The following is a 23693-nucleotide window of genomic DNA, read 5'->3' as shown; positions in this document are numbered from 1 at the left end:
TGTTTCTGTGTTTATGCTAGTCCTTTGAACGGGCCCGTGGCTGTGTCCCACTAAAACCAGAAAGCTGCTTTGGGAGCAAAGACGGGCATGTGAATGATTCGAATCACCGAAAGCTTCTTTGTACCTGCGTCCAACTTAAGTCAGAATACAAATCAGATCAGCGAGAAAAATTCAGACTTTGCTTTTTCAGGGAATGCCCCTCTTCTGAAGGAATGTGTGCTAACATTTCCTTTCTGCTCACTGATCTCCCACACACATGCAGCTGCCCCTCAGACGGTCACGCCAGAGGAGCAGAGGCAAGGACTCGAGCGGGGGGAAAAAGGGGAAGAAACACAGAAGCTAATGGCGGCTCTCCCGGCTGCATGGGGTCTAACACACATAAGAACAAGATGAAAGAGGACGGGCGAGAGAGACGGTGTCCAGAGGTTCTGCTGGAAAAAAAGGGTGTGGATTGATAGTGAGAAGGGGAATAAGAAGTCAGAAGTGGAAGTATAATAAAAAAGGACAAGAGGAATGAATTCTGTTTGAGAAGAAAATGATAAAAGATTACAGAGGAGGAGAGTTGTAGCAGGAGGAAGCAAGTGTCTCAGGAGGTGGAGTGGCAATGGAGTACTTTAAGTAGCCACTAACAGATTTATTGTCTGAGATGCTTTGGAGGACCATCCATCAAGAGAGGAGGTACATGAAAACAAAATCAGAGCTAGCCCAAAGCCCAGAATCGGAAAGGATGTCCACAGTCCCAAATGATTTAGGAAGTAGATATTTTCCTTTAGGTGAACTTTGTGTGGCCTGTCCTTTAAAATGGTGGATAAAACCGCAGATGGAATAACTCAGTACATATAAGTTATCTTGTCATATATGACTGAGAGGAGATTAAGATGTCACTCGTAATGCCTGACAGCTGTTCATGTACATTTGACTCATGCAGTCTCCCTGCCCTAACCCATTCTACTGCCTGCTGCTGGTTCTCACTTTCCTGTTTAAGAAGACTTTCAGAGATCAGTGACATGCAACCAAACTACAAATCTATGAATCTATATCATTTGAAGCCTCAGACATGTTACACAGAACCAGATGTTACTGACAATCATACTGGAGGGATCTTCGGAGTTTGATGTCTGGCTTGATCCAAAGGTTCTTAAACCGTCGTCCCTTGAAAAAGGTCAAACTCTGTTGTGTGTAATCTATGTGATCTATGGGGTCAGAGAGAGGCTGCAGACAGATTGATAAAAAGTATTTAAAGGGGAAAGCACACTTTGTGGAGTTGCTTTTCCTTTATTTTATTTTATTTAACCAGGTAAACCCCATTGAGATCTAGATCTAATTTTCAAGGGGGACCTGGGCAGAAGTCTGCAGTACACAACAACCTGGTTACAAAACAAAATTGATTAATACATATACACAATTATAAAACAGAATAAAACAATTTAAAAACAGTGACACTGTTTAAAAGATTCTCGTTGCCTGTTTTTAAGAATCGCTCGAAATAAATCCAGTGAAATCAAATCTGACATCTTGATTTCAGACTGAAGCTGATTCCAGGCTGAAGGAGCCATCACACTGAAAGCTTGCTTTCCTTTTTCAGTTCGGCAGTGTGGAACATGCAAAAGAAAAATGTTGTTGGAACGTAAAGAATGGGTATTAACAGATGTATGTAAAAGAGATTTTAAATATGCTGGAGCCAAACCGAGTAGAGATTTATAGATCAGGATCATCAAGTGATTGTTTCTCCGTACGCTTAAAGGAGGCCATTCAGCTTCTGCATACAGCTTACAATGATGTATGAAACGTCTGCTACCAGTTACAAACCTCAAAGCACTATGATAAACAGTATTTAATGACTGAAGGCATTTAGTCGAAGCATTCATATATAAAACATCACCATAATCCAAGAGTGGCAGGAAAGTTGCAGCTACCAATTTACTTCTAGCTTTAAGCGAAAAACAAGAACCATTTCGGTAATAAAACCCAATCTTCATTTTCAGTGTTCGTAGCAAATTTGCTATGTGATTTTTAAAGGAAAGTTCTTTATCTAAAATGAAGCCCAAATATTTATAGGTATTGACAAACTCAATTTGTGTCCCTACAGCAGTGGTAAGCAGTAGAGGGATATCTGGTAGTTTTCTAGAGTTTGAAAAAGCCATTGCCTTTGTCTTATCCACATTTAGTACTAATTTCAGAGTTTGTAAGCGGGTTTGAACTAGGTTAAAAGCAAGCTGCAGATACTGAATTGCCTGTACAAGTGATGAAGAATAGCAGTAAATCACTAAATCATCTGCATAGAAATGATAAAAAGCATTTGACAGATTTTCACACAAGTTATTTATATAAATAGAAAATAAAAGTGGTCCAAGAACTGAGCCCTGTGGGACACCATTTAAAATCGTACGAATAGAAGAAGTGAACTTTTGCGGACCATCGATTAATAATTAGTGTTTTGTGACAGATTGCAGAAAGACAGACCTCAGCTTGGAGGATAAGGGAGAAATTCTTATGAGGAAGCTAAACTAAGATTTAGTTATCTTAGTTTAACACGATGCGACAGAAATTACATTGCACTACTGTAAACTACTCTTGACTGCATAATACTATGTTACATTATGCACCATTACATTCCACTTGTCTATACAACACCGTTCAATGCATAAGCACAACAGATTATACTGTAATAAACTACATATACTGTACAACACTACATTACAAAGGGCTTCACGATATCAGAAAATCATGCAATGAGGATTTTAGAGTGAAACATTGCATTAAAGATATAAGTTGCATATCTCAGTTTGCATCTGAGCCAGTTGTTGGCATTTACTGCGGGCAGACTCCATCCAGAAGGCTGGAAATATTATTGGTATGAAAGCACGAATGTCTGATAGTTTGAATATTAAAGCAAACAAATATTGCAGACCAAGCAGTCCAACGATGCATTACTGATGTTGCACAAAAGTTGCCATGACGTGATATGTTGTGGGATCCTAACAATCCACTCTACTCTACTCTACAGAGCTCAGCACTGACACTATTTTAGCTATGTTTACCTCAGTTAACATTAAATCATCTGCAAGACCCGTTTCTGTTAGGATTTCTCCCACCGGGTGTGTCGCCTCCTCACTCATTCATCCAGGACCTCCTGCCTGCTTCTCATTGAAAATGAAATGAATATGAGTCGGTGATGCTTTCCATGTGAAAAGCTCGTCATGTTTTCAGGGGAGCTCATGTGTGATAAACAGGAGGCATGCTTCCTTTGGTGCAGACTGATGTTTTGATGTGCAGAGCTGACCTGCTGTGCTTACTGTGCAGCTATGTGTGCAGTTTTCACTCTCAGTAATCAAAATGTCAAACTTACTAAGAGGGGCCTGAACATATATTATTTAGTTATTAATAACTGACAGGCCAAAATATGTTTTTGCTTCAGTTTGTGAGTGAAGCTACCTTCACATGCAAAGATCAGAAATTTAAAGTTGCCGGCTTCAAAGGCTTTTTGCTTGATGTTTCTTGAGAGGACATGATCTTCTGTAATTGGAGTTCTTTGAAAGTATGTAAGAGCTGAATCAATGCATCATGTGGGTTTAAGAGAAACCTGGTCTTTTCTCTAACTTTAAAGACCTCTCTGCCCGACGTGCATGGCAGGAATACGGTCAAGAAAGGAGAAGAAACGGGGAGAACAGAGTGGGCCCCACTGGCCCCTCAACCATCCGTCTGTTGAATATGAAAATATATTATACCATAATGTGTTCAGTATGCAAGCTTGAAGGAAACCATATGAAAAAGTTCCAGACAAAGAGTCTTCTGTGTTCCAGCTGACCCCCCTCCCACCCCTATCTTTCGTCTGCTTCAAGTGAGGGAGAGAGAGCGCGACATACACAGAGCGAGAGAGAGCAGAGAGGTAAAAGGGGGAGGTGTGTGCAGTCACAGGAGCTGAAAAGAGAAGCGCACACACCCCTCGCTGCCTCACACTGCCAGACCCACCGGAGTACAGGTGAGCAGCATGACCAGAGAGCTCTGAATCCAGGAATTTTATCTGTTGCCGTGAAACCGCGACTGCTGCAGACTAAAGTCACCTGCTGCCTAGCTTATTTATCTGAACGGGGTAAGATGCGATCTTTGCTCAGAGAGGCAAGGGGAGGGGAGGGTGTGATTAAGGGGAATGCAGTGAGCTGGGGAGAGGAAGAGGAGGGAAACTTTGAAAGTCTTTGTCTGAGTAGATGACAAACATCTGTGGTTGGTGCTTTGCACCGTGTGCAGGCTGCAGACTTGCAGGGGGCAGGAGGGGGGGTTGAATGCCTACATTAGCACTAATATTCAAAGCTATCGTCCTGACTGTGTAGACCCTGCTGTGCAGCTAAGTTATAGACTGGAGCTGAACTGTGTAACTTTAGTGGGTGTATCCAATTAGAGACCTGGCTGGAGACTGCATTTACTTGTTCATATCTGTAATTGTTTCCTGTTAACGCCGCAGGTGAGGGTTATTAGGTGCTTTACAGGGGAGCAACGGGGGGTCTAGTTCTGCCATATGCAGTACATATCTATGAACCTATAAAACGTCTTTTGCATATTTTGTTTTAAATCACTTTCAAATAATAGAAACCTGCTTTGACAAACATAGTAATAGAAAAATGACTGCGATAGGTTCCTGTAGCACTGGTAACATATGCAGTAAGTTCATCTAAAACGTGGAAATGTTTGACCCCCGTAACGACTTACAGGTTTCAGAAGTTGACTCAAATCGTTTTGGAAAGCTCCTCCTTCCTGGCACAGATTTATGCACACCTCCTTTAAGCACTTATCTTTCGTCCTTTGAACTTCTCCATCTGTGATTATGGGAGCAGGTTGACCTGGCGCACGAAGTTGAGACGGCTCTACAAGCTCTTTCAAGGCGTGATTTATCACCGCACTCTCAGTTATACCAAGAACTGTGGAGACAAATACAAAGAGGCACTTCAGAAATTCATCAGAGACTTTGCTTTTGCAATGTTTTTCCTGTGTCACTCAGCGAGCTGCACAAGCTGGGGCCCGTTTGCCATCACAGCCTCCTGAAACTGTGGAATTATGAGCCAGGAATGCCCATTTCAGAGCACTGCCCGAAATCATTTCACAGTGCTTCCAGGGCTCTTGAATGGCTCTTTTGTCTCATCAAGAGGGAGAAGGAGCAAAGGGCCCTGCTAAAACCCTTTAGCATTTACAGCTGAGTGATTTGTGCATGCCAAAGTGTAAAAGATCCAAGCAAAGGGCAAGAAATAACAGACACACAGGAGTTCTGCCCCCGAGGCGTCCGATCATAAAGACATAAAGCCAGGGCTGTGATGAGCTGCCTCGGTGTAACCCCTGTAATTTATACTGTTACACTTTTAGGGTCTTACAGTTGGCTGGGAATGAAAGCTCACCTGACATCCAGGCATTTCACATACCTTAACACATGTGCAACCACAGTCTTTGATGATGTACAGATGCCATGCCTGAGGGGGATGGGGGGGACATGCAGGAGATGAGCTATGAGGTGGCTAAGTACAAGTTGTCTACTGATGGGAATCTGTAATAAATGTACAATATGAGAAAAGTGGGGGATAAGTGATTACAGTTTCTGCAGCTGCCAAGGCAGTTTCCATTGTGTGTCATCACATGCTGCAGAGAGCTGTGTATTTCGTGTCATCAAATAAATCCATCATGTTTTGATGACAAACAGGAGCCCTGAGATCACAGCTGAAGTGGCCCGCATACTAAACTGTTAACTACGTACTTGATCGTGATCATGAGGGTGGTGCTGTAGGTAGCAGAGGAAAGCTGCTACCCACTGCTGGCAAAAGTAGGCCAGCAGGGCATTGAAAAACATACAGTTGCTCGCAAATTTGATATATTTTATTGGCATTTATAAGCACGAATAGTTCATTATTTTTAAGTGGACAGAAGAGAAAACTTTTTCAGCTTTGTTTACAAGTAAAAGTTTTAAAAATTTGGTGTGCATTTGTAGTAAAGACTCAGTGTTCTGTGAAAACATAAGAGCTTTTGTAGAAAACATCAGGGAACAAACAGCATCTCAAAGGCCAGTGAACACACAGCTGACTAAGTTATTTTTAGGATGGTCTAGTCAAAGGACACAGCAATAGAGAATGTGAGGCAAGACTTGAAAATTTGAAAGCCACTGTGTGTTTTTTTTTTTTTTTTTGAACTTCAAGGTACCTGTAATTGGAAGCAGAGCGCTGATAGGTAAGATTCGACTTCTGCCTGCCGCTCAGGTATGAAAGTTGAGATGAAAGCTAGAGAGAGTTAGATGTCAACAGATAGTCTGGAGTAAATTTAGTCCCCCCAGATCTGCAGAGAAATAGGCAGAGACTATTAAAAGCCTTGCAGCAGATGTAGGTTTCAGTGGTCCATATGTCAGTGTTTTGTTTCCTTAAATGGAGTCAAGTGTGCATCTCTGCTGCTGTCAGTTTGGAGCGTCCTACATCTGCTTTTCGTCTGACAGTTAATAAACATTTTCATCCCGTATCAAAGATAGCAATCTGTACATATTCTAGTCATTCTGGTGATGCGGCGAGCGGACAAGACCTCAACATGTGCTCACCTTTCTTCCCTGTGATTACAGTAAACACGAATTCTGGCTCGACAAAAGACGACTTTCACTGAGGAAACGCGTCACAAACTTGACACTGAAGAATCATCTGAAAAGCCAACAAATGAGATGCGGAGCGAGCCGAATGCGGTTCGCACATCTGGGAGTTTCAAAGAGCTATTGTCAGGGCGTCTAAACAATGCCAGCCTTCATCTCGGCTCACTTGTCAGGATCGCGCCAGTTCGAAGCAGTGTGGAGGATTTCAGCTCCCTTGCAGCGGGGGCGGAGGGGGTGGGGACGTGTTGCGTTTGGGATGACTGTGAGCAGGCCTTGACTCAGCTGTAGTCTCATTGGGTGTCAAAACATTAAGGATGAAACAAAGCCAAGGTGCTCACACACCTTTGAAAAAGATGAAAGGCAGGATAGTTGCTGTGTCTGCGAGGAAATTCATAATTATGCGCGTTGCTATTTGCACTGGCCTCCGACTCCTCTGTGATATAGCGGTGAGTCACTATCAAAAACAAATGGAGCCCAGACCAGATCCAAGGAGAGGCAAGTCAGATCAAGGAAATGGAAGTGTAAACTCCGGTTTATCATTACAATCACTGCCGGCGGCTTTTATTAACTTTAGGGGAGGAACATAATGCTGCTGACTTGATAAAATGCTTTATAGGATCATCTCTGTGTAGTCATTTTATCCTGGTTAGGAGTTTTAAAAACTGGCACATATCACATCACGTACCCTGAGGCAGAAGTGATGATACTTTTACAGCTTCACTGCAGGCCTGAATGAATTGTGACTTTACATCTTTGGAAATATTAAAGAGCTAATTGCAGTTTATAAACGCAGCGCTTCCTCTTTTAACCTTTACCCTGCAGAAGGTAGATGGATTTAAAATAATTCAACCTTAAGGACAAAAAATAATAATACTTTTATTTACCCTCCAAAGCACAATTAAAGTTAGCGTGAACTAAGAAAACTTTAACAGAGACCTAGTATGCAAAATTCACAATTTGAATGTTTTTGTACATCCATTTCGGGCCTCAGCTGCTTCTAAAAACACCCAGGCGCTTAAAAAGACACCCAGTCGTTTTATGACAATAAGTTATTGTTAGATTTGTTGAGTCACTGCACCGTTTCATAGCAACCCCAGCCCCAGCCCAAGCGGCGCTCCAGCACATTTGGTCAGCTGGTTTGCCGTTGTCCACGCAGTATAAAAGCTGCTGGAAAAGTGTTTTGTTGTTGACTTGCCATTCAGAAAACACTTACTGCATTCTTGCTTGTTGTGGAGGAGGCCCCACTACTGCTTTTCAAATATGTACTTTGGAATAATTGCGCATCTGTTTGCAGCCATTTTCAAATGCGAGCGTCAGCGTTGAGTTGTGTGGTGTGGCCAGCATCAGCTTATCTGGATTTAAAGAAATAAGAGGCACTAAAACAGCTAATCCTGAAAGGAACTAAAACAGAGACTAAAATGTTATAATCAAAAAATTATTTTCTGCAAAAACATTTAATGAACATGTTTGTAGAGCTCATAGACATATACTCCTTTGTTTAAGGAAGCATGATAGATCACTTTTAATACAATCCACCACTGTAAATAGCTTTGTTCATTTCCTATCAAATCTAACCAGTTTTATTCTCCCTGCTTAAAAAAAAATCATTTTCACAGCACCTCCTCCATATTTTACAGCAGTGGTAATGCTTTCAGGGTGAAGTGCAGTCATTTTTCACACTTTTACTTATAAACAATTGTAAACACCACATTGTTAAACACATTCCTCTGCATTATTGATCTGTTATGTAAAATCCAAATAAAATACATTAAATTTTAAGGTTGCAATGTAAAAAGAAAGTTACAGGGATTTGACCACATTTGCAGCACTCTGTTTTTTATTTCTTTAGCATTTTACACCTGTCTTTAATGGGCCTGTTTTCCTTCTTTGCAGGACAGTAAATGAACCTGGATGTTGCCTAAATTAAGGATAGAGATCAACTAGGAATGCTAGTTTCAATAAGCCCAAAGCAGTTTGGATTTATTTTCTCTCCGAGTCAAAACCAAAGCTTTTAACCAAAGAGGACATTGCTGATGCAGTTTGGTATTTACCAAAACAAGAAAAACAGAACTAATCTTTCCTGCCCCATAAACTGTCGGCCTTTAAAGGATGAGAAACAAGCACAAAGCAGCTCTCGCTAAATACTTTGGGAGACGGAAAACAAAACAGCCTCTGGAATGACCTTTCCAAAGTGAAGTGTTTTTTTTTTTTCTCTCGCATGCACCTTAAACAGGAGGAAGTTCCATATACATAGTTTCCCCTCACGTCACCGTAGACTTATGATCTTCAAGATAAAGAGCAGATCCCTTTCTTGGAAGGCAAAGTAATCTGTGGGCTGCAGACTGAGACGCAAACAAAAAAAGCATGTTCTGCCGACCAAAATAGAGGAGGAAAGGAAAGAGAAAAATCTGGGAAGGGGGAAAAAACTGGGGAGTTTCATTTGCCCTCTGCTCCACATTTTTTTTGTTGCTGTTTCTCCAACGGGAATTCTTCCAAAGGACGTTGGAGCTGACCCTCTGGGAGGTCCAATTAGACTGAGATAAACACTTCATGAAGGAACAAAGTAAGAGTAAACTCTTTACGCCAAATTTCAGCTGACTGCTTGGGGAAGGAACACGGCTGCTGCAGGAGTCATGCCTGGAAGAAGAAACCTGGAGTGCTGAAGTGCCTCACATTCTCAGTTTTTAGGTGATTAAACGCTGTTGTTGAAGAAAGGATACAGGCGTAGGGATCTGATTCAGGATAGCGATGGAGAAAGGCCATACATCTATCAGGAGAGGGGTGAGCTGGAGTCCAGGAGGATTGAGAAAACCTATCGAGTCAAAGCAAGAAATGCAGCCCACTGAGACCGACCACAACGCATCCTGGGAGAAGACGGGATTTAGCACACAGCGCATCAGCCGCAAAACAAGTAAGTCTTTGTTTTCTTTGGCATTTTATGGACTTATTTGGATGCGAAAGAAAAAAGTAAAAGCAAAAGCTTTCAACACAAAAATATATATAGCTGTGGTGTTCCCAGAGATTTGTCTGGTGCTTTAATGTGCTAGTGTGGACTGACCTGAGAATAAATCTTGCTTAAAAAGATTGAGACTGCCAACTTTTGAAGAGAGAGAGAGAGAGAGAAAAAAAAAGTCCAGACTTGTCAATGCAACCTGACACAGAGAAAAGCTGCATGAAACATCTGCTCCTGGGAAAGCAGAATTGGAAAGACAATCATAAACACGTCTTAATATTCATCTCAGAAGCTGACAATCGTGGGATAAGCATTGTGGGAAAAGCCACTTGGAGCTGTACATTCACATTTGTCTCCTTCTACCTCTTCCAACAAACAAACAAGAACAAAAAAAAAAAAAAGTCAAAAGTTGCCACACTGTGACAAATCACTCAGTCTGTGGAAAACACAGCAACATATCAATAAAAATAACTTCCTGTGGGCAGCGGCAATGTTTTCAGACACACTATTCAGGCTGAGTAATTGGTCATTGTGTATTATAATGGAAATGTCACAGACAAAAACTGTCTTATCTAGATGTAAAAAGCTGTGTGCCACCAACACCCTTCCAATCACTCCTTACCTAGCAATTAGCTTTCACAGGTCACTGAGAACAGCACAAAGAAGCTGATAAAAACTCAGCTTCTTAAAGAGTTAATGCTGCAGAAACGTGAAGTTGAAAGTAAAAATAAGGAAAAGGGAAACAGAATTTGTCCCCTGATGTTAGTATTTCATTTATCTGACAAAGGCTTTCAAAAGTATTCATCCCCTTAGATAAAATCTAGGTGGTTGCCCAGTTATTAAGTAGAGCAAACATCTGTCTGATTGACTCGCAGTATAAATCAGCTTTCTGTGAAGTTTTGTGAGCAAACATCACGAAGACCAAGGATCACAGGTCGTTGTGGAGAACTTTAAAATGGGGGGTAGGTCATGATAACAAACATATCCTTTTTGTTGGACTTTAGAGGAAGCACTATTCATATCAATCATCTGAAAACAGAAAAAGTGAGATAAAACATTCCCTGGCAATCCACCTAAACTAATAAGCTGGACAAAAAAAAAAGCCCAGAGAAGTTGCCCATGTTCCTTGATGCCTCTGAATGAACTGTGAAGAAGGCAAATAATTGTTTAATAGCCACATGGATGCCACAAATCTGGCAAGAATGACAAAAAGAAAGCTACCGTTTAAAGAAAATCCTAGTGGATATGCCACAAGTCATGGACACAACAAACACATGGAAATAGGGGCAATTCTGAAACCAAAATTGAACTTTTTGGCCAACGTGAAAGACATTATGCATGTCGGGAAAAATCTTCCATGTTTAATTTTAACTTGGAGATTAGATATTTTGTCGTATTTTGCCTTAGTTATGTTCTCATTTCAGTAACCCAGTCACTGTAACACACAATGTGCGCCCACCTCAGGTAAATACAACTAGAAAAAGAGTTTAGAGCTTCTACTCGAACTTTTGAAAGTTGTAACGTTGAAAAATTATCCTTTTTTTAAATTTATCTTTCAAAAACAGAATTTAATGCTTGCCATGTCTAATTTGAATTGCATGAATCACCACATGTTATGCCAAAATTGAATCAAGGCTTATGAGTTATGACCCTATTGACTGAGCTGTGGCCTTGAATGGTTTTAACAGAAAGACATATGTCAAGGAATGGTGGTCCAGCTTTGATTAACATGTCAAGTAGCTATGATTAATGGCCCTCATAAAGTTTTATAATTTTAACACAGTACATATGTGATTTTTTTTTAGGGTCTGATTTTCAGCTCAGATAGGAGACTAATAACTACCAGTCATTCGCTGCACAGAACAAGAGGTCTTTGTTGAGAGAAAACTTTAACGTGAACTATTTAAAATTTGACGCCAGACATGCAGGGAACACAGCGTGTATGTCTAAGGAGGAACTCTGGTCAGAAAAAAAAAAAAAAAACTTAGATTTAACTGTGAGCCCAAAAGGGCAAAAATGCTACATATGGAGAAACACTAAACATCACTTTGAACAAAGTATGGTGGCCCACAGTGGTGTCAGCATTATACTGCGTGGAGGCTTTTCTTCGGGGAGGCTGATGGGAGTCGACGCAACAATAAATTGAGTCAACCAGTTTGAAGCAACAAACGAAATGAGAGCGACATGGAGACTCAACTTCTTCCGGGACAATGACTAAAAATGCAACAATAGCTTCAATGGATAGTTTGGATCAAAGCATATTCAGTTGTTTAACTAGACCAGTCAACGTAAAAATCTACAATTTAGAATCTGTGGCAAGACTTGAAAACAAATCATCACAGATATCGCTACTTTGCAATCAAGAATGAACAAACACTGTTGATGTGAAAAAAGACGATAGAAACATACACCAAAGATGGCCGCATGTGGTCAGAGGAAAAAAAAAAAAAAAAAACTGAGTTCTGTTTCAAAAATGTCTCAGAAAGGATGTGACATTTTCTTTCCACTTTACACTTATTGGCTATGTCGTGTTGGTCTACTGGGCAAAACCCCAGTGAAATGCAGTTTGTATTAAAAAAAATGTAAAACATTTCAAAGGGTACAAGTGCTTTTTACATGGCTCCACATGAAAACCACTGAGAGTTTAGGTCTCGGTCAGTCTGGTGGGATACACGGCCCGTCTGTTAATCCCCCTTCTTTCCATACCATTTCACATATCGCCTACGGGCTCCTGGGCTGTCATCCCACTCCCCTCCGGGCCATCAACCAGAAAAAAAGATAACATCCGACAGGGTAATCTGACCTTTGATACACAAATGTGGGGTTGGCCCCCTCGATTCAAATTCTGCTGCTGTAAGGGGAATTCTTCTTGTGTGCTCCACCCCTCGCAGGGGCAGCGGGAAATGGAGAAGAGATAGAAAATGTTCAGGAGTGGAGGTGAGGGAGACATGAGGGGAGGGCAATACGATGCAGGGCTCCTTATATCAAGACAGGAAATTCCAGTCCTGCATTTGCAGGTTGGAGCTCAGGGCTGCTGCAGTTCAAAGAGGGCAGACACTTGGTCCGAGGGAATGCTCAGTGAACACACATGGCATATCCCGACTGATGTGGAGGGCAGCAGGGGTCAGGTGCTGTAGCTGTGGAGGCTCACTGGTCTAATCCATGTAAACATAAGCTGAGGCATCTCTGGGTTGCACTTCAAAGATTGCAACAAAGGGTCAGAGGCTCCCCAGCCATCACAGGACATTTCAGAGATAAGCTGCTCAATACTTACCATTGACAGGACACTTCTCCAAAGCTGTCAAAACAAAGACGAATCTCTCGGTAGAAAGCTGCTGCCGAAACATAAACACTCTCCCAACAGAAGCGTTGGGCTTCACTCTCACAGGTGTCTCCGCTTTTATTATTTAGTGAAAAGCATACGTGAGTAAGTGCTACACATTTGGAAAAAAAATGAAACCAAAGTGGAGGTAGAGTGACAGACGGTGTAGCCTCCAGCTACAAGCCCTCCCTCCTTCTCTTCCCTTCCCTTCCCTGCCCTCTCTCCCTCTGCCTCCCTGCCTGTCTGCGTCCTGCTGGACTGCAGAGAAAAAGAAATCCGATCTTGAGTCTTGCTCCAGAAAAAAAAAGAAAAAAAAAGAAAAAGAAAAGTGAGGTGGGGGCGAGGGGTGTCAAGCCACCAGACGCAGTTATAATTGTAAACTCTTGTGGAAGTACTACATGACAGCGGAGGTCTGAGATTTGACATGAAAAAGGTAAGAGGGGTTAGGCGCTGATGTGGATCAGATGTAGAACAGAACGGCAAACTCTCAGGGAACTTGTGAGGATGTGTCGTGGTTTGAATCCTAACAGAGGAGCAGTTGTGTCGGATTGGTGAGGAAAGGTAACTTGTCAGAGGCTATGTGTTGAATGTGCTGCTCTGTCTGCAAACTTTACAGAATGTTTTTTCATGTCATTGACTGAATTCTGCAGGGTGTCTTGCACATTTTGGGTAATCGTGTGACCTGTATTGCTTAAACTTACCTTTGTGTTTTCTCTTAGTTAATGTTTGTTTATAGACATGTAGAAAAGAGGAATTTAACTGTAAGAAAAAAATCAGTAGGATTCAGTTGCATCAATTACATTTGGTCCAAATGGGCTTGGCACCTGCACGTTGCTTGATAACGTTGCTCTGGTATATATGTATTGGTGTAGGCTGACCGTTTTAATCTGAATAATTGCTTTAGATTTCTGTCCAGAAATACGCAGCTTCAACTCATTTAAAAAAGATAAAAAATCAAGAACACCCATGAAAATGTATATACGAATGAAGCTGCATTAGACATTTATAACTGCAAACTGGGAGAGTTAAACCAACCAGTGAGAGCAGACAGAAAGAAAGAAAGTAACGTGTATTTGCATGATATTTCTTTTTTTGCGGACACAATGTGATAAGGTGTTATTTTACATGCCAGAAAAAGCCACATGTAGAGTCTAATCATCGTAGCAGATTTACAAAGGATTGATTTACACCTAATTATTGCGGCTGGCGCTAGATTACGTCAAATATTGTAGTTGTCGGGATCTATAAGACTTTTTGTCTGAGAAAAGTCCCAAGAAAAACTTTAAATATTCTCCACCGCTCAGATTATTATGACATAGTTGAATGATTCTCCAGATGTATCTCCATGACAACCCATTCATTACTGTGCTCACTAAAGAGTTTCTTTTTCCTGGAGTGCAATTTGTTATATAAAAAGGCAAAAAAAAAAAAAAAAAGCCTGGATCAAGTTTTTATTACTTCTTTGATGTAGTTACTATGTTTAAACTCTTGATTGTATAGCGAGTTTATAGACAGCAGTCTCAGAAAATCATTTTTGGTAGCTGTAGATTGTAAAAGTGGTCTATTAAGGGTTTGAGCTCCAGTATTGCACAAATTAGCTACAGAGAGAAACCAAAGGCATGCTGGAAGCGCAGGCGGGGAGTTTTCTCAGTCGTGGAGGAATGCTCAGGGAGGGACGACTGCAGATGGCAGAGGAAATGGTTCCACTGCCTAGAAAATAAAGCTTTTAAGCTCAAACAACACAGTTTATGTTTCAACAGAGGCAATTTGGATCAAAACTGTTGAACTTGCAGGGGAAAAGGTTGTCAGACTCTACTTTTGCTGCAGCAGCAAACAGCTGCCCTACCTACTTTTTTCTTTTTCCATAACTTTATTACTCAACAAGCTGTGCCTCTTCATTAACATTTTTGTTTCATATGTGTCTCAGCCTTCGTCTATTAGCTCACTGTCTAGAGCTGCAGACTGCTGAGTCAAATGTCCACAAAGCCCTATTTTTCTCGCCCCATCAGTTAGAATCAAAAGCAAACCAAACAACAATCTAAACCATGTGGCGAAAAAAGAATTGTGGGTTTTAAAGAGAATATTAAAACCTAGACTCATAAAAAACATTCCACATGTTGAATTTTTTTGTTGTTGTTTGAATATTAAAACCTTTTTAACATTTTTTGTTGTTATCCTTGGGGAGTTATCTCTGTATAGCAGTGGGTCTTTTTTTTTTAAATAAAAGTTTCTAAGTACACCCATACTGACTTCTGCTGTTTCTAAATCGTGTATTTGAACATTTTTTTGTACTTACATCATCATAAATATGCTTTGCTTTTATTATTACTTAGCCAATCAATGCAAAATATGTTGGGATCATATGTTTGTTGACTGGCGATCCCAACTATAGGAGTAAGTTAATGAAGGCAGTTTCAGCTTGCAATTACATCTTTGCTCAGAAATGTCAAAGTTTCAACTTTAAGGAACTAACAGAAAGATCCTGTGTATGAATTTTCAGCTGCAAACTACATATACACTGGTTATGCATAAAATCCAATATGTCTCTGATAAAATAAAAAATCTAAAACTAAACAATTAACTGCGCACTGGACTTTTTGTGTATTGTGAAATGTTCGCACACACAGCACAGTGAAACGTCTTCAGTAAACATGCATGCAATATTTGAAAGCATAAAATGCTTGTATTATTGGCTTCTTTTGCTAAAAACAGTTATGCTAGTCACAAAGAAGGTCCATAAGAAAATCTTGCTTGTTTTGGAAGCAGTAAATGGACACAGTTAAGTTGGGCTTGATGTGATGCCAAGATCCAAGTTGTAATTTATTAAACCGAATTCAACATAAATTTGCCACCAGCACTTGTTCCTGGTTTGCTGCTGCCTACTAAAGTTGATATGGGGAGCTCTCAAAGAAGCCTTCACTGCATTTTTCTATTGAGAAGAAAAAAATAGCTTGCATTTTTTTTTCTGATTTCTTTAGAGTGAACCTAAAAGACAGCCCATATATTAGTAATGGCACCAGTCCCATCGTTTGAGAACCATGACATACTAACACGGTATTGTAGTGCCAAAACTCTTCAGATTAAAACATAATAATGGATCCAAAAGGAAATGTAAACAAAAAACAATGGAATCAGAACTAATTATGTGTGCACTAGTTTTGAGTCTTTTCATTTGCCGAGTTCAGCTAAGTTTAGTGGTGTTTTGTAATGAATGGGGGCTAAACAGCTATATCATTTTTCCTGTTTTCTGTGTTTCATTAGATCTGAGCAGGAGTGCCAGTTTATCGGAGAAAGAGCTGAAGGAGGCACGGCTGAAGAGTCACATCATTGCTGCTCAGCTCACCATCCCCTCCAACTCCGGCTCCAGCTCCAGGGGTGTGCAGCTTTTTAATCGGCGCAGGCAGAGAGTGAACGCCTTCACGCTCGAAAGCTGCGGACAAGGGTCAGAGGTGGACAAAACTGAGAATGTGAAAAGCGATTCCTTGTCCAACAAGCAAACCTGGGCAGAGAGGAGCTGTGAGGACAAGGACGCAGACCTGAACTTAAATAATAATAAGTCACACTTTTTGCCAGCTGCAAACAGCCCTTCAACTGGTGGCATAATGGAAGAAGAAAATAAGAATTTCATCAAAGATGAAGACACGGAGAACTATGATATCCAGGAAAGACACTTCCTCCCTGTCAAAGAAGAGCCGGAAGAAGAGGACGACATAAAGGATAAAATTCACGAGGGTCTAGAGGACGATGCTAGGCACAAAACTCCTCTGGGAAGTAATGACTCTCATCCAGCTGTGATGGCACATGTCGAAAGGAAGACAGAAACAAGTGAGGGCCACCCGGCAGTTGTTCCCTCTGAAAAGCTTCTTAATGGCTGTCACAGCACCTCTGGTTCAGAGAGGATTTCCTTAGTCTCACCCTCCAAGCAGACACCTGCCTTCCTCAACAGAACGGCTCGACCTTTCTTCTCACCACCAACTGTGCTCTCTCCAGATTCAGTCAATCCTGCTGTAGACATCCCACCTCCCCCATCTTATGCCACTCCTCCTCTCCCTTCTTCCACTCAACCTGTTACGTTCTCTCCTCCTCCTCCACCACCATCATATCCAACACCTCCTCTGCCGGCCTTCACAAACCGACCCCCACAGTCTTTCTACACTAGTCCACTTCCAATGTCTCCTCCCATGTCCCCTCCATGCCCTTCGCCATCCAACTTTCCTGTTTCCCAGCACCCACCTGCACCCCACTGTGGCCCTCTGACAGCTCCCAAGCCTTCCACCTTTGTTCCACAGTCCACTGGAGAAAGGAAGCTGATAACACCAATCAAAACAGGAATACTAGAAGAAGGCGCAGCCAGAAGGGCAAACAAGAAGTCAATGTTTACATTTAAAGAGAAGCCAGTGGTTGCTCCAAACCCTGTGCTCCTCTCTCTGGTGCAAGGAGCGGATGAAAGAAAGAAACATGGACACAGATCTGTCCCTGAACCAGCACCTGAAGAGGAGTTACTGGCTTTGGGAGCAGAAGCTTCCAACTTCCTTGCCAAAGCAGAGGTAAAGACAGAGGGAGCAAGAGCCCCAGAGTGGGCATCCTGTCTCAAAAGCTCAAAGACCAGACCGAGGCTGGACCACCGTCCAGAGCAGAGCCTCATGAATGTGTCAGGCAAGGGGGCTGAATTGTTTGCCAAGCGTCAATCAAGGATGGAGAAATATGTTGTTGAGAATCAGAATCCAGGACAAATTAGGTCTCCCTCCCCCACAATGTCTTTACCACCATCCTGGGTTTACCCATCGAACATGCCAGGAAGGGTCAAAGCCATTGCCAAGAACTCTGAAGTGAGCGCACAGATTTCGCAAAATCTAAAGGCCCAGCAAGCCGTCAAGCAAAAACCAAAACCAAAAGTTGCAGTACCAGAGCCAGTTCCAGAGCCACCAACTACTTTAGAAAATGGCTGCTCCAAGATAGAGATGGACCTCGCAAGACACCGTCCCTATCAGCTCAACTCTTCCCTCTTTGTCTTCAACCCGGTCAAGGACCCATTAAGCACGTTACCCAGAGGAACACCACAAGCAAAGAACCAACTCAGCAGCCAAAGTTTTTCTAGACAGACTTCTCTACCTAACACCTCACCATCTTATTATGGCAGTATGTCACCTCAGTTGCCTCTCACCTCCCCAAGAGGATCAGAATACCCAGCAAATCCGGCTTCCCCACATCCGAGGATCACTTCTTCGATGTCTCCTTTTCCTCCAGAACGAGTTTCCTCCCCTCGGTCTGGAGTTCAGGCACCAAAGCCGACATTTTCTGCCAAGAAGGCAGGAATTACACCACAGGTGTGGAGACCGACCATGTATCATTTTTAGATAAGACTGAATATTTCATAGATAAGGATCACATGGCTGCAATACGGAAGATAATTTAAGTGAAGCTAAAATTAACTGCACTTTCTTTAAACCCTTGACTGTTTGTGTGCCTTTTCATAATACCAGCTTTTGTAGCTGCATGAAGGAATTATTATGATATTTAAATTTACCATGAAATAATACCGCAAATTTAAGTTAGAGATGAAATGGCCTGCAAATGATACAATTATCTAAGTCAATGCATCCTAACTGATCTGTAAGACAGAGTATAATTGCATTTTTTTCTGAGAAACAAAATCCATTCAGCAGTGATTAAGTTCAGAAAATTTAAACTGTGCTGTTATGTAATCAATGAAAGTTTATATTCTGAAAGCAGCTCTGCACTTAAGCTCTCTAAACGTCAATTTAAAGAACGTTTTGAAACATGAAAACAATCTCAAATGTTCTCCACTGGGTACCATCAGGATTCTGCCTTACAAAGGCGCCTAACAGATGGCCTAGCATCTGGTTTGTGATCTATGATTTGTAACTTAACGCTTTTCAGAGCCATGAAAGTTGCAGCAATAGAAATCTTTTAATGCCGTCATGTCTTCAAGCAATTTCCCAGCTTTCTAGCTTCATTTACCTAAACACATGTTATATACACTTGGACTCTGTGCTACTTTATATCTGCATCATTTTCCGTTTCTTGACTCTGTTCCAACTTAAAGCAGTAATGCTGTCTTCATTCTGCTGTGTTTCTGTCTGCTCCTTTGCAAACACATTGATTTACTGTTTTTTCCCTCTGTTTCTGCTCACTGTCTCTTATAACTGATTGTGTTCTGTGCAAAAATGAGATGTTTCTCTTCTGATTAAATCTTCATGCTAAGACTTTGCAATGACTTCCTTCTGTTTTTTTCTTCCTATCATTTCCTGATACCACCAGCATCTCTTAATTATTTAATGTCTCTGCTAAATCATTTTTTTGTTGTTGTTGCTATAGCTGGGAACACCTAAGCTACCAGAAAACTGTACGTCTCTATCAAATACAGGGATGACTTAACAGAGAAAGATCTGTGCTCAATTTCAGATTTTGATCTTAACAGTTTTTAAACTCTTAAAGAATTTAAACATAAACATCTTAAGTTTATGTCTCACTGCAAAGCTCCAAACATTTGGAGTATAACCATGACATTGACATGAAGATACTTGCACTTTGAATTACAACACAACACCCTTCTGACATATTATCATCCTGAGCATACATAGCTGGTTCTTAATTGGCAGGACATATGATGAACTGCAACCTTTGCTTCAGTTGAGTAATTTCATATCCCCGCAAAGGGTAACTACCTCAGGAGGACCAAATGACAGTAACCTGAGAGAGACACTAAACACTAGACCTACTTGTGCTAATGGCTAGGCTTACTGAAGAAACACTTGTACAGGGCGGGAATGCTAAAAGGTGGTGGGCATGCAACTGAAGCTCCAAATGAAAACAAATTTAAACCTGTTAAAACATTTGTACTTTTCTGATTATTTAACCTGTGTGTTGTGTCACCATGGTCAGTTAGAGAACATCCTATAATGATCATATCTCACACAAAAAAAAACAAAAAAAAAAAAACATTGTAATTCCCATAAAAAGGATTTGCTAGTCTTAAATCTGCAATCTGAAAGATTTTGCTTTATGGATGTTTTTGTCTTTTACATGTACTAAAGCAGAACCATATGCTATGTTCCAACAGGAATTAGAGGAGTCATCCCCTGTTGAAATTACTGGTGAAACACCCACCGCAACCAGTACACCCAGCCTAACCAGACGCTTCAACAGCCCGGCAAACCAAGCAACTAGAACATGGATCTCCAGCTCTCAAACAAGCCAGTCACCAACCACCACCAGTGGATTCATCCGTTCTGTCACGTCTCCTGTCAATTTGTCCAGTAATGCAAGATCCCAGTCTTTTATATCCAGTCAGAATAGCCAGTTTTCCTCTGTTAATTCCACTTCTGCATCCAGGCCCTCCCAAGCAGCTACAGTCATTTCTCCATGCTCTCCACCTTGGGGCTCCAGATGTCAGTCCCCAGCTGTCAGCCAGTCCTTCACTTCTGCCTCCATTCCTTTTTCCAAACCGTCTGAAAACTCTAAAACCCATTATCCTATTTCTCCTCCTTGGGGTTCAAGATGCCAGTCCCCATCTGTGAGCAATAATAACAAGACCTCCACTGCTTCGGCTTTCTCCGTGTCCAGGCCCTCCATCACATCTGTCGCCACTTCTACAATCTCCCCTCCCTGGGGATCAAGGTGCCAATCCCCGGCAGTGAGTCAGAATACCCAATCTTCCACCTTTTCCCCTGGTCCTACATCCAGACCTTCCCAAACTCCTCCTTGGGGATCAAGATGCCAGTCGCCTTCTGTAAGCCAGAATAATCAATCCTCCGCTGTCTCTGTCTCCCCATCCAGACCGCTGCAAATATTTGCAGCCACATCTCCTGTCTGCCCTCCATGGAGCCCCCGCTCCCAATCACCTGCACTGTTTCAAAGCAGCTCATCCTTTCATTCCACTAATCCTCTGCACACAACGGCCGCTGCCTCCCCTCCACGACAACAAAAAGACAATCGCTGCACGTCCCAGATTGTTAACAACCTAGACTCAAAAGCAAATCACCGTCTCCTTGCAAAGAATATTATAAATGCAGCCAAACGTAAAAACAGCCCCTCCCCTGGAGCACCGAGCAGTCACGGCCTCCCCATTTCACCTGTGGGAAACTCTCAAAATGACTGGCAAAAACCACCAATTAGCCCCTTCCAGCAGAGGTCCTTGGGTGCACAGTCTCCCACCTTCACCAGCCCTCCTGTCACCCCGACTCAGAGAATCTGCTCGCCCGTAAGGCTCTACAACACCCGTTCTCTGACCGACTCCGATGCCTCTGTTGAGTCCGAGGACTCGGGCCTCAGGTCGCCTGGCCTACATTCCTACAACACCTGCCCCCGTGGTTGGGGCGGCAGCCTGCGGGTCAAAAGAAGTACTGTCTCCACTGACCTGTGAGATTGTTAAACTACTGGATGTTCAATTAAAACAGAATTTCAGCATTCATAGACCCTTGTTTGGCCTTGGAAGATAATTTGAGTTTTGGACTGAGTTGCCTTAAATTTCAGTGAAGCTAATTGTTGGACCTAAATCATAGTAAATGTTATATTAAAATAGTTTTAGGTTTCCACGGGGCTCACATTCCTTGTATGCACTGACAAGAACAAGTTTTTTATGAAACACAGTTGCTGTGGCTTGTACGCTTCTGACATACCAAAAAGTACTCAAAAAAATAAGCAAAGGTTTTAAATAGCCTCTACTATACTTTTAAAACAAACACACCTGCACAGTCATTACTACATTAATTATACTGACTGGTCTGAGAAAAGGCATAGCAAGAAGAGACTTCAGGTATTAAACAGGCACATCAAATTAGTAATAACATTTAGCTTAGTGGGCATTTCGCTGCTTTAGTTAAAGCATTATTGATGTTTTGTAATAGTACACTGCATGCAATGATCACATTTTACAGTTGCATTTCATTTCTTCTGTACTGCGCGTTATCTTCAGGTCTCTTCATCATTTTCATTTTTTACCATGCTTCAATCACAAACCCTAATGTGTTTTAGTGTAATTTTAGAACTTTAAATGGTTCATGGTGGTTTTCAAATTGAAACAAGAACTAAAACAAAACAAAAAACAAAATGTGCATTTATATTTAGGACCCCATGTGACTTTCTAGAGTCACATTTTACTGCAACTATATTTGCATGACTTTTGGAGAGCGTTTCTGTCTGGAGCCGATAAACATTGGTTCTTCTTCTTTGCAAAAAGGCTCAAGCTCAGTTAAGTTGTATTTAGAGCTTCAAATTTTCAGTCACATTTTCTCAGTTGACTTTGGATCTGGACTTTGACTGAGCCATAATTACTATGAACATCTTTAGATCTAAACCATTCTATTGTAGCTCTGGTTGTGTTTATTGATGTCCTGCCTGCTGGCAGGTGAATTTCCCTAGTCTGAAGTCTTTTGTAGCCTCTAAATGGTTTTCTTCTTGTACGGCCCATATTTAGCTTCATGCATCTTCATAGGAACTAAGACAAAATTCCATTTCCGCTTAGTAAAATCATCCCTACGGAGGATTTGCTTAGGTTAATGTGCAGGATTAATCTTCTGAAACACATAGGCCCATCCATGAAAGCATAACGATTTAATTCTCTTTACACATTAATGTTTATGATTGTAGTGTGACAAAAGGTGAGCTCTATGAAGGCCAACGACTTGTTTAACAAGTTACTCTAAGTTTCTAAAACTTTCTTTCATAATGTCCACATTGTCATTCTTGACTAAACTACACTCAAACTTTACATGAAATCCAATGGACAATTTATACAGTGCGATAACCAGCTGACATGTACATACGTTTTATGAAATACTGAAATAAGTGAATGTATGCTTCATAGAAGGAAGCACAGAAAAGTGGAGTGTATTGAAAAGAAAAGACGTGGAAGTAAAGTCTAATCGAGTATGGTGAAATGCTTTAAAAATTTTCTCAGAATATTTTCTTCATGTTTCCTTTGCTATCACCAGTACTTATTGCTCTTTAGTCCATATTAGTAGGATCTTTGATGTGGAACGGATTAAAATATTTGAGTCTGTTTGAAAAAGGTTTAGAGGCAAAAGTGTATGTCAGACAAGTGGAGACGGAGAAACATGATTAAAATCCATGGCGAAAAGGACAGAAGCACGTTTGAAACCGAGTTGAGTTGCGAGCGAGAAGGGAAAGGATGAATTATATTTCAGCCGCATATGATAGCCTCATGTACATTTTTAGTAACTTGTAAAGTTTCTTTTTATACTTGAATGCACTTGTGATCATTTCATTGTACAGGCAAAATTGTCATTAAAAGCTTGAGTTGCTAAAACAAAAGGCAAATAAATGTCTTACTATAGAACTTCAACCAGTCCTGGACAATGCTGCATGTTAGGGTGAAGCTGGCGATTAGTTGCAAATGTAAATGCTCCCAGAGTTATGTTTCTGCTTCAGGAAGTGTAACCCTGTCCACCTTGTCTGGTCCTGCAACAGAACAACAGATTGCTTTTTCGTTCGCTGACTCACAGGCTGAAAGCATCAGCACATTGCTAAATATTTACTCTGTGTATCTTTTGAGTGACAGCAACTTCTGCTCCTTGGTGTCCTTGCTCCTTCAGCAGGATTGAGCCTATCACTGTCAAGGATAGATTTCAGCCGAGGTCACCTCTGGGCAGCCTGCACACATCCTCGAACAGATACCAAGAAAACACATCGTGACCTGTTTAAGTTTGCTTATAGGTTGCATGGCTACCTGACTGTGTCACTGCGTTTCTTTAATTCAACTCGTTTTATATCATAACACAATTAATAAACTGATGCACAATAAAACGTCTGTTGAAAACGTGCAA

General features: G+C 41.3%; 1 protein-coding gene across 2 annotated transcripts; it reads left to right on the top strand.

The window, feature by feature from the left end:
• The first annotated feature begins 3877 nt into the window (after positions 1 to 3877).
• Positions 3878 to 23693, top strand: synpo (synaptopodin). 2 transcript variants are annotated; one of them, XM_007561544.2, is made up of 4 exons: positions 3878 to 3982; positions 8504 to 9521; positions 16147 to 18212; positions 19970 to 23693. In XM_007561544.2, exons 2-4 carry the CDS (start codon positions 9359 to 9361, stop codon positions 21269 to 21271), a joined length of 3531 nt encoding a protein of 1176 aa, XP_007561606.1. In that variant the 5' UTR covers positions 3878 to 3982; positions 8504 to 9358; the 3' UTR covers positions 21272 to 23693. The 2 variants fall into 2 exon arrangements, with proteins under 2 accessions (XP_007561606.1, XP_007561605.1); XM_007561543.2 differs by lacking the exon at positions 3878 to 3982 and adding an exon at positions 4005 to 4093.

This window comes from Poecilia formosa, unplaced genomic scaffold (assembly GCF_000485575.1).
Source record: "Poecilia formosa unplaced genomic scaffold, Poecilia_formosa-5.1.2 Scaffold128, whole genome shotgun sequence".
Taxonomy (NCBI): Eukaryota; Metazoa; Chordata; class Actinopteri; order Cyprinodontiformes; family Poeciliidae; genus Poecilia; species Poecilia formosa.
Note: the sequence above shows the minus strand (reverse complement) of the source record. Positions and strands in the feature narration are given on the sequence as shown.